This window comes from Leptonotus elevatus, chromosome 9 (genome assembly GCF_054856555.1).
Source record: "Leptonotus elevatus isolate MCC_2025b chromosome 9, RoL_Lele_1.0, whole genome shotgun sequence".
Lineage (NCBI taxonomy): Eukaryota > Metazoa > Chordata > Actinopteri > Syngnathiformes > Syngnathidae > Leptonotus > Leptonotus elevatus.
In genome coordinates this window covers 20,257,024-20,271,156 of record NC_141247.1, presented here as the reverse complement: position 1 = coordinate 20,271,156, position 14,133 = coordinate 20,257,024, and the positions used below count along the sequence as shown (strand labels likewise).

The window sequence follows — 14,133 nt, the reverse complement described above, 5'->3', positions numbered from 1 at the left end:
CAGAGGAAAGTCCACTAAACGACTTATCAAAGAGGCACAGAAAAGTGAGAGCAGAGTTAGAACAAAAATAAATAAAGTCCAATAAATGTCACAGAGTGAAGGTAGCAAAACAAAACGATTCGCATATTACTACTACAAGCCTTTATTTTCTTTAGTCTTTTGTAGGAGTGAGCTAAAAGGTCATCTTAGTAGGCCCGAGAGGTCAGGCTGAAAATAACCACTAACAAATTCAGAGCCTTGTGAAAGTCAGGGGACAAATCAAAACGTTTCCATGTAGCTTGCATCTCACCGGTACAGTTCTCCAGGTAGTATCTGTAGAGTTTACACTGCAGTGGAGTAACTCTGATGGACAACACATACTCGTGCTTGGGAGGCAGGAACTTTGTGAGTGCCGAGTAATCTTTCCTCTGGGAAAACACAAAGCATGCTTGTAAGTTAGTTTTACCACCAACCATGTGAGGACAGACGGCAATCAGAGGGACGTGTGTGTTACCTGAACACATCCAGCCAACATCTCATACAAGATGTGAGCCCTCTTCTTCATGATGCGGACATCTTGCATCGTGGAGTCGGCACACTGCCCGTTCTGGATGGGGTTGATGAAGCGATTGCGAAACTCTTTAACTGACCCGAGCAGGTTCTCCTTAATGAAGTTCACCATGCAGTGGTCTGACAGGGGGACACAGGTGTCAGAAGATTGTCGTTTTCGGAGAGAAATTCAACAGCTGTCGGCAAGCTTACATTCAATTAGGTTATTTTGAAGAGGTGTCCCAGTTAGGATAACCCTCCTCCTAGTCCTGATAGAGTTCATGGCTTTGGACACAGCTGATGCCTCATTCTTCAAGATGTGACCTTCGTCGCATATCACCAAGTCGGGACCTGAAGGGAAAGTACGTTTAAAACAAAGGAAAATGGGATCGGCCCGCCATTTAACTATTTTGAATTATAGTTTTAGTTTGATTTTAATCCTCATTGGATTTGTATCAAAACACTCAGGGACACATTCATGCACTAATACTGCATGGCCATACCTGGGTCTACCAGTGTCTTCTGGAATGTCTCTTTCAGCTTCTTACTCTTGATGTTCCTTCCTTGTGTCAGGTTTCGGTACATTTCGTAGCCAATGATCAAGACACCCCCCAAATCATGCCATTGCTGGAGGGCAACCGCTCGCTCCTGTGGCCTCTTCACTGTGGCCAGCTCGGTCACCTGTTAAATATGCCACAAATCACCGCTTAATCCTTCAAAGGTTAATGTTTGGTGAAGAGCAGCTGTCAAAGCAAATTGTTACCTCTAAAGACTCATCATCTTTCATTCCGTGTTGCCATTTCTCAAACTCGTTGACCCAATTGAGGACTGTGTTGAGGGGACAAACCACCAGTGCTGTTGAGAAGTTGAGCTTCTCACAAAGAAGCAAAGTATGAAGGAATGCCACCACCTACAGGGGGAAAGGAGAACTACATGAGAACAATTGTGTAGGACAGTAATCAACAATCAGTTAAAGGTAAGACCCAAAAAAACAATTAAGGTCATATTTACTATGAATCCTGCATTTAATCCATCACAGGAACAGTGTAACCTGGGACACTCTGGGTCATACATTGCTCACCACTTGATCACAGCTTCTCTCTTCTACCTACCTGAAGTGTTTTCCCCAGACCCATACAGTGGGCAAGGATGCAACCAGAGCCGGGCGACTTCTCAATCTTCTTCATAGACTCACAGCAACAATCCCACATGAATTGCACCCCTAAAAACATGACAAAGATGAAAGGGCTTCTCAAATATAATCTTATTTTTGACAATATCTGACATTCTGTGATTGTTGTGTATTTATTCATTTATTTACATTAATTTCACGTCCCTCTTTTCTAGCGCTGGTGTATTTCAAAAGACACTAAATTAAAACAATTCTCAACAATTAAACATTATTTCTCAAAAAAACATGGCAGAATGGACCGGCATATGAAATCCTGTCAACCTGGGTTAAATTTCATATTATTAAGCAAATCGCAAAACATTAATATTAGCAAAAATTTATTGTGATTAGCAATTTTTTTTGATACGATTTAATAAAAAGAAAAACAGCAAGTGGCTTAATCATGCCCATCCCTGCATCCTTCATCTTGTCCTTACCATCAACCTGGTGAGGCTTGAGCTTGGTGACGAGGTTCCTGTGCACCTGCAACTGCGGCTCCTTGGTCTCCTCATTTTCATCCAGAACCAGCTTGGTGGTGATGGGGCATGTCACCTGGGAAGACTCTTCCAACACAATTGTCTGAACACAAAAATGTCACTGTTATTTAACAAAAAACAACGCTTGAAAAAAAAAAAAATGGTATTACAAGTGTATCCACACTTTGAATTTTGTTAATTGGGTTGGACAAAAGCAGAACAAACTAAAAATAAACTATTAAACTTCTTCTAGCAACAAAAATCATGAATACGGTTTTAATTATTATCCGGATCGTATTATTATTAAGCAAGCCACAATACGTGCAAAAACTCAAGCCATCAAATGAAATTGGCAATATAAATACTTCCTTTTTACCTCTCTGAGTTTCTTCTTCAGCTCCTCTCTTTCGGCTATACGTTTCCTCCTATCTTCCTCTTCTTTCAGAGCATCCCGCGTCTCTGTCCGCAGTTTGTCATCCTTGAGGATTTTGCGGATCTTTTTGCGCCCTTTGCGGTCTTCATCTGGGTCGTCGTCGTCTTCCTCTCCGCTCTGTGGAAATAAACATTAAAGCTAAGCTCTCAGATCTTCTACCCCTGCGGGGTCGGGGGGACGGCTACCTTTGATCAGTTGCCTGCGAGCCCCTTGATTAATGTGTGCCCTCCGTAATCCTTATGACATGCTCCGCGGATATGTTCAAAATGCATTTTGTGTGTCATGCATGACTGTAGTTGCGAAGGTTAAGCAAGTCTGTCGCAAAAGTTCTTGCACTTTGGACTCAGCAGAACTACATATTGTGTGTATATATATATATATATATATATATATATATATATACACACACACTGTAGTATGATATGCCAAAGAAAATAACGACTCAAACAAAACTCTTGGCTTTCTAACAATTCTGCCGAGGTGCACTCATTTCTGTTGAGCACTGGTATATATATTTTGCCATTTTAAACACCTTCTCGTTGCTGGAGGAATCCTGTACTTTGATCCTGCGTCTCTTCTTCTTCTGTTTGTTACCTTTCTGCTTCTCAGCATCCTTCCTCTTTGAGGATCTACAGAGCCACAATAGAATTAGTTTCAGTCGCGACGAAATAGAATGTTGCGAGTGAGTGCTTGGATTTCTCACCTCGTCTTTCGACGCTTCTCTTCATTTCCCGACTCGCTGAGCGCTTCGCTGAGCGCTTCGCTCATCACAGAGTCATCACTGGATGCAGACTTCTTGAAGTCAGAATCGGCCGAATCATCACTGTCCACTGCGAGACAGAAGACAGAAGTTACTCACGGAAAGCAAAAATTTAGCTCACGATTGACGAGTAACTCAAGGATGAACCTTTCTTCTTTTCTCTCTTCTTCTTGGCCACTTTTTTGGTCTTTTCTGCATTGTCTTCTTTACCATCATCATCATCAGAGTCTGCCTCACTGAGTGAGAGCTTGTGACGAAGTAACTTGTGCCGTCTGCCACTCTTCTTCACCCCTATATCAGAGCCGGAGTCTTCTGTAATGTCGCTTGCTGAACAAGAACACAATTCGTAACAGACCAAGCAAAAACAGAATTGTGTTCTATTCAGTAAATCCAACCTACCTTGTTGTTCCTCATTGTCATCATCTTCTTTTTTCACTTTTTGGGAGCGCTTCTCCTTCTTCACTTCCTCATCTTCATCTTCTGAGGAGCTCTCAGCCCCAGAGGAAAAGTTGGACTTAATGTGAGCGAGAAGCATTTTCTTTGCGATTCTTAAAAACGGGGAAAAGAGAAATGATTACTATTTCTCACACACAAATCATATGTACTGAAAATATACTGTAATTGAGAAGCAAAACAAGACGAGAAGAGTCACGTTAAGAAATTGTTACTTGGCACAAATACCAACACATTTAGTATTTCCCAAACCATGTTAATACTTGGGCGGGCCACCCAAGTAGATTTCAAGAAAATGTCATTTCAATATATATTCAATATTTATTTATTTTTGATTCAAAATGATTTGATTGACAATAATTTCTGCTTCAATTTATAGAAGGGCAAATTGTCATGATCTACTCCAGTCTGACTCGCTAATGCTAATTAGAGCGCTGCTCGTGGAACTTTTATCACGCAAAAGAATGGCTATTCATACAAAACGCTTCAAGAAGGAATGTATACAGAAAAGCAAGTTCACATTACTCACCGGCATATGCTCTTCCTACGCTGCAAAAACACAACTTTTATTGGCATAACTTGATGGTGACTTTTTCCTTCTACTCTCTAATGTGGCTACAACTTAACTGTGTATCAGAACATGCGGAACAACATTGCCCCTAAGTGGGCAAATCATGTACAACAAGAACAGCGCACCCAATAAAAGGCACACAAAAACAAGGGCAAGACAGTAAAAAAATTATTTTAAATAAAATCGATTTGGGGACATTTAAAATCAATTCTGAACCGTACTAAATGAGAATCAATTTTTTGGCACACCCCTAACGGTTTCCCCCAAGTGATTTATAGGCCTGGCAAGTCACCAGGCTTTTTCTTGGCCCTTTGACAGGCTGTTGTCTTTTACGGTGAGTGTGTCATGTAGCGTTAAGTGTATGATGCTGGTACCTGTTCTCGGGATCATCATCGTCGTCGTCATCTATTTCAAGAGTTTCTTCTTTGACTGGTGTTTCATCACCTTGACAACAATGTACACAGGAATCATCAAGTCATGAGCAAGTAATTACTTTCTGACTATTTAAAATGCTGAGAAGCACAATTACCTCCCAGCGCATCGTCTTCCGTTATGGGGGTGAACACCTGCTGGTCACTATCGTCTCCAGAGTCACCGTCAGCCTGTTGCTCTTCTTCATCGTCACTGGAGGACGACGCCAATTTGGCGACAGGTGTTGAGTTCTTTCCTTTGCGTTTCTTCTCATACGATCTTTTCAAAGCCGCAGCCTTCTTTTCGGGTTTGTCCTCCTCCTCTGATTTATTTTGCTTTATCACGCGGCTCGAGCGCCTCTTCACCGTTCTCGCTTTGTCTTCATCAGAGTCGCTAGAGTTGGAGACATTTTGTTTTTTCTTCTTTGATACCTTTTTGTTTTTGCCTTGCGTGTCGGACTCTGAGCCTTCTGACTTCCTCTTGCGTTTGGGTGTTTTGTCTGTGTCTTGTGAGGGTTTCTCTTTAAATAAACGTTTTTTGGAACTCTGGGTTTTTTTCTCCTCGTCACTGTTGTTGCATAATTCCACCTTTTCGAGCAATACGCCGGGAACCTCATCCGAGTCGGAGTCTCCTGCATCTTTCTCTGACAAGGAAGCATTACTCTGCTTCTTATCTTTTTTCTCATCTTTTTTCTTAGTTCTACTGGATTTCTTGGAGGACTCGGACTTGTCACTCTTCTCCTCCTCTGACTCCTGCTCTGATTCGGAGGAGTCCTCGACAGTCTTGTCAGCTTGCTTTCTCAGGGGAGTGGTTTTCACTCGACTTGGGTGCCGATTAGGTGGCGGGCTGGCTGGTTCATCGCCTGCATCAGAACCACCATTTTCCTCATCTTGTGCTTTGTTTTTGGACCTGGTGGACTTTGACCTACTTGTCCTCACAACCGGCACTGGAGTCAGTTTAACAATGAGGTTCTTCACTTTATGTTTGCGCCTATTTTCTTTTGCATCCGTGTCTCCGGCCGAAGTGGGGTCAGTCTGAGACAGCATGTGGGGATCTGCGAGACTTTCCACCATCTGAAAAAGCTCCTCCGGAACTGAAGGAGGAACAGACATAATGTCATGATCAAGTGAAAGTTCACCAGGTGAAAGCAGCTCACCATCACACACTTGTGTTTTATCTACATTTTTGGTTAAATCTTCTGTTTTGCCGTCTTTACCAACTGGTTCCTCAGGAGGTTCCTTTTCGTCCGGCGCGCTTTCCTGTTTGTTACACACAGTCTCGGCTTGCTCCTCCTCCTGAGGCTTACTGTGAGCCACTACTGGCTTCTCATCTTGCTTTTCATGCAGATCTTGCACCGTGTCAGAGTCATCAGCTGCGTCCGCCTCCTCCACCTCATCATCAACCACAACAGGGTGCCCTGCATTTGTGCTTTTTGTGACTTGTTGTTGCCCCTTGTCGCCATTTTGTAGTTCCATACATCTGAACTCCGGTTCCAGAGCCTCCTCCAAAGCAGTGTGGGCTTTTTTTAAATCAGACAGCACCGCCTTGAACGCTTTCAAATGCCTGTACCTGACAGACTTGTCGTCCTGCTCTGCGGCAGCCTGCTGCACAAACTGGATGAATGTATTGTTCAAACCAGTTGTGGTTTCAACCAGCTTTTTTGCTTTCTTTAGGAGTTCTTTGGGTATCGGCGGTTTTTTGTACGAGAATGTTATGGTCCCTGAGCCGTCGGCGTGTTCCTTCCCGTTCACAACTGCTTTGTGCTCTTTGACTTCACTGCTATTACATTTCTTGCTCTTGCGTACCTCGCCTTTGCTAGATTTACGCTGCTTGGGTTTCTCACTGTCAATCTTTGTCATGACGCTGTTACACTTGGAGACCAGGTCCTGGAGGGGTTCGGCCCTGCACACATAGCAGTGCCATTTGGAGTTCTCATCAGTGATGACTGATAACTCTCTTCTGCCCAGGTTGCGAAGGATGCACTTCTTGCAGAAGGCGTTGTTGCAGTAGTCACAGCAGATGAGTTTGCCCCCTTCGGCACACCACCTGGAAAGTGAAGGATTGGTTAATGGTGGAGGCAAAAAGTTATATTACTGGAATTATGACAATGCTAAATGGTTTGCCTATGTTTGATATGTCTTACCTGCACTGCTCATCCATGCCATCTGAGTCTCTACTAATGTCATCACTCGTGTAATAATTGTAACATGACTAGAGGAAAGGCGAGATCATAGACAAGACTATCAAACCAGAGCCTTATTGAAATGGTGTTTTTTTTGACAACTATGTAAAAAACTTGTATGTACCTTGCAAATAAGCACTTTAAGAGCAGGGTGCTCGAACACAGATTTTCGTTGAAACTGGTTAAGTTGCTTTCCACAGGCTGTGCAGTTCATCTTTCTTTGCAGGGTGTGATCTGTGGGCAAAACACTGTGACTTGCTTTTTGTTTGAAAGAGAAAAAAATAATAATTTAAACTACTGTCAACGCCTGTTTTTTTAATATATTTTTTAAGTTGGAAATATTTTTTCCTAACAAATATTATTCAAATCTGTGCACAAGTCAAACTTTTTTCCATCACAAAACTAACTGAACATTTTCAACAACCATGCAAGGGTAAAAGTAAAAGGGTAAAAGTTAAGGACCATTAGTAGTATAATGTCAAAAAAATACAACATAGAAGACAAGTTTGAGTACAAAGTAATGCAAAAGTGATGCAATGGTATAACAAAATACAGATGTACTATTTTTCACCTTCATTCAAATGTGGATAGAAAAAAATGGACATTTCATCAATGACATTTTTAAAACGGTAGATTTGCTCTCATCCGTGCAATATAAAAAAATAATAATGACTTCTTTAGGCTCATGTAGCATAAATGTATTTCTTTGTAGGTCCAAAGAGAGTCCCACCCACCAACGTAGACTGCCCATAGCAAAATTAAAAAAAACTTAACAAGTTCCACTTTATGCTTAAAACTGTGCTCATTGTGAGCATCATTACACACAAAAACACGATTAAATACCAAATTACCTGAACTTTTCTGTTTGTAATCCACTCTGAACTTCACAGTGCCTTTATTTTCACTCCCTGCAGGCCGCAACACTAAGGTACCTTGGAACACAAACAGAACAAGATTGTTTTTGATGCAGTACCAAAAACTTAATTGCAAAAACAAAAACCATACCTTTGGATGTGCTGCCCGCATTACTGTCAGAAGTGCCCCCCTCATTGTCACTGTCATCTGAATTGACAGACTCATTCTTTACAGCAGCTTTCGCTACAGTAGTGGTCTTCCTATAATGTGGAAGCAAAAAATATTAGGTGTGCAAGTGTGTCTGAGAACACCTTGGCAATTGGAAGGTTGTTGTTTTTTTTCAAGTGTTGCTCACTTCTTTCTACGGGAAGAGGACAGCGCTGTTTCTGCAGAGCTACAAGGCTGCAAGCATAAAAAGTTTAATTAAATTGGACAGTGGACAATATGGCATCATTGTAGTCAATAAGGACACACGCACATCAACTCCAATAGACAATCAAATGAACGAAATGGAAGACCAACCTCCTCTGTATTTTCTGCCATTTGGTCTTGACTGGATTCAGGAATAGACAGACTCATTTTACCTGAAGAAACAGATTATATATGTATTTAATGTCAAAAGATATATCTGTATATTTATTTATTTATTATATACTTCGGTTCCAATAAAACTGGACACCAGGCTCGACGCGTAAACAAATCGGTCATTGCGGAATAAACAAAAAACTTTATTATACATGTTAACATGGTGTTTTAAAGTAAACAATTGAATTTCTGGTTTTAGTTTCTAAAGTAGTTCCAGCGGAAGCATGATAAAGTTGAGCATTTTGGCAAATCTTTGCATGTACCTCGTGGACTCAAAATGAAACGACTAACAGAATTGTCTTCTGCCGACAGCGTGGAACTTGAATACACGGTATTGTACTCAACTCAACTAATGCTTTGAGTACATTATGATGCTACCAAAATGTATACATTTATTTGCTAATTCAATTTGGATGTTATGATGACTGTCTAGTGTCTGCATATGGGACAGTGTTATTCTGTGTGAATTAAATCCTTCTCCATCCTGCCATATCCCGTTACAACACAATGTCTAAGTATATTAATTAGGTTTATATTACTGTATTGTGTGCATTATTTACTTTTCTTGTGTCATGAAATAATATGTAAAGTTGTAAACGTGGACTGCACTAAGCACCAACGTATGAAAATGTGCATTTTTTTTTCAAAAGTACCGAATAATCAAAATGAAGCGTTTTCCTCCAAATTACAACCAAAATTACTACATTGCGATGTCGATTTGAATTCGACTAGCTGTTCATCCCAAGAGAGAAGGCCCCTTGCATGTGCTCCTTCCTTCTTATTTAAGCCTTAACATGTTTTCAAAACACACCAACGACGTTAAGTTCAGACGAGCTCGCATTTTCAGAAGCGTAGCCGCCGCCGTGCCAGCAGAGCTACTTCTTTTTTACCCTCCATCCCCATGTTGCCCTAGCAACTCCCCACCCTCCCCCTCCCATGGTGCATGCCAGCCCCAGTGCATGGGCATGCACCGAAAAATGCAATGCTCGGGGCCTTGCATCCCTCAGACGGTATCATGGCACTGGTGACTGGCACTGCTAGCTACCTAGCAGCTACTAAATGGAGCCATTTTTGGACACGAAACAAACCACGTCCGTTTTACAAAGTCGGTTTAAAATGATGCCACTAAACCCGGCGACCATTATGAAATACGCACGAGAATAGAGGCACTTGCATTTTTTATAATTTAAACATTGCCGGTCGGTATCGGCTAGTTAGCTTAGCATGCTAATTACCAACAAGCACTAATGGTTCGGCGTACCGCTAGCAAAAGATAAGTCTCCAGTACTGTATAATCAATGCACAACAGACTTGTGTAAACACCCTAAAACCGAGCCTCTCCTACCTGCTGGTCGTGGTCGTCATTTCTCGATACACGAAGTCGGGCTTTGTTCTCGGCGCGGACGACTCAAATGGACCTAAGGTGGCGATGTTTGGCGGTAGGAAGGCGACAAAAGTCCCCGAATAAAGGTAACAACTCCAGTCAGTGGAGACAAAGCGCGGAGACCATTTTACCGGATGGCCGTGGACGCGCTAAAATGGCGCATGGAGCCGAAATCCTGCGAGGGCTCCCATTGGCTGACGGCCCCGGATGCCCTCCCGCTCTCACTGGCCCACAACTAGGTGGGCGCCCGATGCAAGCTGGAGCCGCACACAACAGTACGTTTCAATTGATTTGCATGGCTGCACTGTGCGGTACTCGTTTCTGTCTAACTTTTGTGCCACAGTGGCGATGGGCCATGTCATTCGTAAATGAAGTTAACGAAATAAAACAAACAAATAAATAAATAAATAATAATGCAAGAAGAAGAAAAATAAAATTAATTAAAATTTGTGCATGTGGAAAATACGTAGTTTAAGCCATCTATCCACTTTCTATAACACTTATTGAAATAATATTAAAAATAAACATAATTATAACAACAATAATCCTCATCATCATCATGATCGACGGAAGACGTGTATTGTTTTGGTCAATTTTCGATGGAGTTCAAAAGTGGCTTCGTAATTCGGGGGGGGGGGGGGCATTTGAGAAATGCGGAAAATACTCAGAAAAAACTTTTTTTAATTATAAGAAAAATATTCCAACAGGGAGGAGGGGAAAAAATGCTCAGAAAAAACTTTGAAAAACAAAACAAAACAACAAAATACTCCAGAAAAAAGAAAGAAATATATTCAGAGACTGAAACAAAATACAAATGATTAAATAGAATGTAAAGAATTTAACAGCTGATATGTACAGCACTTTGTTACAGCTCGTTTTCTTTTTTCCCAAAAGTCATGTATCATGCTAATTCAATAAGCGTTGTGGTTGCTCCTGGTGTGGCCATCTGTGGGCACTGGGCAGTAAGTATAATTCCATGTGATTAACCAGGGTCCTTCACACGCACATTGCAAAGTGATCCCTGATGGAGCCCAACCTCCACCTTAAACCAAAAGTGTGAGGGGTCAATAGCCCACAATGTCTTGGGATGCAGTTAATACATTTTCAACATCAGCAGCGGCACGTAAACATTTTGGGAGGCGCGCAGTAGAATTCTACTGAAAATTTGATGGGGACTCACAATATTCTTATTGTTAATGTTTAACTGGAAGATGAAGCAGAACTGGTTGAAAAATATTTTTTTGTGTATATTAAAGTTCTATGACTTTATGAATGTGTTTAAAGACAGATTTGTAATAAATACTAAAATGTGTCATTTTCCTTTACTTCACACACGGGGGAAAGTTGAATTACTCAAAACCTCCTTTTTTTGATGAGCAATCGATAAAGGCTGCCGCAGAGTTTTCTTATCTGGTGTGATTGGGGGGTGTAAGCATAGTGTAAACCGGATGTTGCTTGAAATAAATCTTTCAACAAGACTAACAGATGGCATGTTGCAATGATGTCAAGAAATATTTGTACTGTCAGTTTTTATTACTTTTGACTTAATCCAAAGCACAACTTGTAACAGAATGATAGGAAAAGAGGAAAAGTGCGAATGGCTCATGATCCAAAGCATATCACATCATGTGGAGGCAATGTTAATTATTGGGACAATACAAGATGAATTGTGTGCTGTGCTGTGTTACACAGTGCAGATGGAGAATATCTCTCAACCGAGAAAGCAACAGGAGATTCAAGTTAAATTTTTATCAATTGAATCCGGTGTGGGTACAAAATGCCGCGAGCCCAGTTCAAGCCTGAAGAGAGCTTTGCTGGGGATTTTTCTGAGATTCAATGATGATCATGGAAGCCAGTTTCTCCCAGAAAAATAAAAAAATCACATAATTTTACTTCACGTATTCCTTCACTTTTCGTGGGTGATACGTTCCATGATTCCCCGTGATAGCTGAATTTTCGCTAAGTAGATGTTTACTTTTTTGCAGAGGTGGCAAATCCAGGTCCAGAATGTAAAAACCCTGCCACAGTTTGGCTTTAGCCCCAGATGCTAGCTAGCGAGCTCCCTAGCTAGCTCCCCGGGTGCTCGGTTACCTGCTAGGGAGCTAGCTAGTTAGAACAAGGGGTTAAAGGCAAACTGTGGCAGGGTTTTTACTTTCTGGACCTGGATTTGCCACCTCTGCTTTTTTGGGGGCGGTCATATCGTATGTCTCTATTAAGCCATTATGTAACCCCAACAGTTCGGCAACCCAACAGGATTTTACCTTTGCTACTATGCGACGCGGGATTCCGTGTACGGTAATCCATTTTAAATTTTAAAAGAAAAACTTCAATGTTGTTATTAAGCGTATGTTTCATCATTATCGTGTGCTGCGGGAGGCGGGAGTGTGTTTCCTTCAAACAACGACTATAAACACACAAATGCTGTGGGAACACAATTTTATGCATTAAATATATATTTTTAAATAATCATCAGATTAATCTGTAATCTGTATTTTTTTCTGACAAAAATCAGTATCGGCCTAAAAAAAATGCATATCGGTCAGGCCCTGAAACAAATGTCCCCTAAAAAAAACAGATTTTTATTTTTTGACTGGCGACTTACAAGGAAGAAAAATAGTGAGGTATTGTAAAACTGTAATAGATGAATTTATGGACACAAATGAAAATCCGCGATAGTGTGAAGCCATAAGAACCAAACTGATAAGTAGCGAGGGAAAATTGTAGATTCATTAAGATCACTTTTAAATTCCCACATTCTAAAAACTGTTGGATCAAAAATAGCCCAACTATGGGTAAAAAAATGGACCAAACCTCTGCTTGGGTCGATTTGACCCAACTTTGAGTCAAGAAATGGGTCTTTCAGCATAAAACAACTCATATCTATTGGTCAGATCCTTTACTTGGGTCATTTTGTATAAAGAAATCCAGAAAGTTGGGTCAAATTGACCCATAAAGTGGATCGGTCCATTTTTTATCCATAATTGGGTTACTTTTGACCCAACTGTTTTTAGAGTGCATTTAGTGCAGTGTACACATAGGCCATGCTTAGTTATTGGCGGTTGACCTAATTCCCAATTATAAGAAAGTATGTTACTTTTCCACCAGTAAAAAGAAAACATGGATTAAAAAATATATATAATAATTTGTTATATAGATTAGAAATAGAATATAGAATCAGCTAAAAGGAGATTGCACCGATGGAACTTTTTGATGATCTCTTTGGGGTGCATCCTTATATGGTGGCACTTTCCTCTTACGTCTGTGCAACAACCGCATTTGTTGTCGATATAAGCAGCGGACATTTGAAAGCGGGCCCAATTCAGCTTTTTTCTACACCTGACAGCGACATCCGGTGCTCATCTTCTAAATCATGAAAACATTTAGAACTGATGTAATATTGTTACTCTTGGCCTTCTTTTCAGCATCCCTTGCGTTTTTTGAACGCACTCAACTGAAGCTTATCCAGGAAGAAGCAGAGAATGCGCTTCTTCTCCCAGTAAGTACATGAATAAAATAAATTATTTTATTATATTTATTATGTTTTGTTGTTGATGTGTTTTTTTTACAGTTGCAGGGTTTAATGGTGCAAAAGCCAAATACGACAAAATGTCTGGTAGGTTTGAGAGATTTTCAAATGGCATCAACGTCGGCTTGCTCTGGTGAATGTGCTTTAACATTACACACATAACATTATTAACAGTGGCCTTTTCTTTATAGAAACGTTTCTTTTGCGAAGCTGAGAAAGCCTTGAATACTTTATCACCTGATCTAATGGCACTCAAGCCAAATAAGGCAAAATGTCCGGTAGGTTTGAGACATTTTCAAATGACAGCAATTTGTCACATTAGCATGTATTTGACATTATTAACATTTTCTTTACAGAAAAAGAAATTTCGCAAAGCTGAGAAAGCCTTGACCAATACTACCGGTAACGAACTACAGAGACTTGCCGGTTACCTGCATGATTACAATAAGGAGGTCATCCATACATACTCATACTTCATAAAAACTCTCATTCTTCAAGTCTTGTGTATTTACTGAACTCATCCATGTTTTGTGTTCCAGAATGGAGTTGAGAAATGTCACCTGACAAACAACACAAAATATCCTCTATGCCAATTGTTGGGGGATATTGCAAGATGTGCACAGCAACGGTCGTCTTATAGATTAAAATGATGGTTGATATGTTTTTCGTATGAATAACTTATACATTATTTATTTTTATTATATTACTTTAAAATCCCTTGAATTACATTAATTTCTTTGTAAAGGGGGGTGGGGCATTATACAGGGGGCTTTTCTTTTTTTTTTAATCACATTGTTT

The 14,133-nt window shown here is 40.6% G+C and overlaps 1 protein-coding gene and 1 long non-coding RNA gene across 3 annotated transcripts in view; one reads left to right on the top strand and one right to left on the bottom strand.

Annotated features, from left to right (window-relative positions):
• atrx (ATRX chromatin remodeler) overlaps positions 1-9,982 on the bottom strand; it is a 27,630-nt gene extending 17,648 nt beyond the window's left edge. For both annotated transcript variants that reach the window (XM_086084369.1, XM_086084370.1), the window contains exons 1-21: positions 9,771-9,982; positions 8,363-8,424; positions 8,196-8,242; positions 7,991-8,100; positions 7,837-7,917; positions 7,110-7,219; positions 6,947-7,014; positions 4,922-6,849; positions 4,767-4,836; positions 3,768-3,916; positions 3,516-3,695; positions 3,312-3,438; positions 3,141-3,237; positions 2,552-2,725; positions 2,137-2,278; positions 1,641-1,750; positions 1,292-1,438; positions 1,032-1,209; positions 742-879; positions 494-669; positions 290-407 (exon numbers count right to left, since the gene is read on the bottom strand). In XM_086084369.1, the coding sequence (XP_085940495.1) occupies positions 290-407; positions 494-669; positions 742-879; positions 1,032-1,209; positions 1,292-1,438; positions 1,641-1,750; positions 2,137-2,278; positions 2,552-2,725; positions 3,141-3,237; positions 3,312-3,438; positions 3,516-3,695; positions 3,768-3,916; positions 4,767-4,836; positions 4,922-6,849; positions 6,947-7,014; positions 7,110-7,219; positions 7,837-7,917; positions 7,991-8,100; positions 8,196-8,242; positions 8,363-8,419 (4,207 nt within the window). In that variant the 5' untranslated portion in view covers positions 8,420-8,424; positions 9,771-9,982. The remainder of the gene's footprint in view (positions 1-289; positions 408-493; positions 670-741; positions 880-1,031; positions 1,210-1,291; positions 1,439-1,640; positions 1,751-2,136; positions 2,279-2,551; positions 2,726-3,140; positions 3,238-3,311; positions 3,439-3,515; positions 3,696-3,767; positions 3,917-4,766; positions 4,837-4,921; positions 6,850-6,946; positions 7,015-7,109; positions 7,220-7,836; positions 7,918-7,990; positions 8,101-8,195; positions 8,243-8,362; positions 8,425-9,770) is intronic.
• On the top strand, positions 9,448-14,037 carry LOC147168726 (uncharacterized). The gene is made up of 6 exons (XR_015095925.1): positions 9,448-10,084; positions 13,232-13,305; positions 13,378-13,422; positions 13,527-13,613; positions 13,692-13,787; positions 13,875-14,037. It is a non-coding gene; the product is annotated as an uncharacterized LOC147168726 (long non-coding RNA).
• The last annotated feature ends 96 nt before the right edge of the window (positions 14,038-14,133 follow it).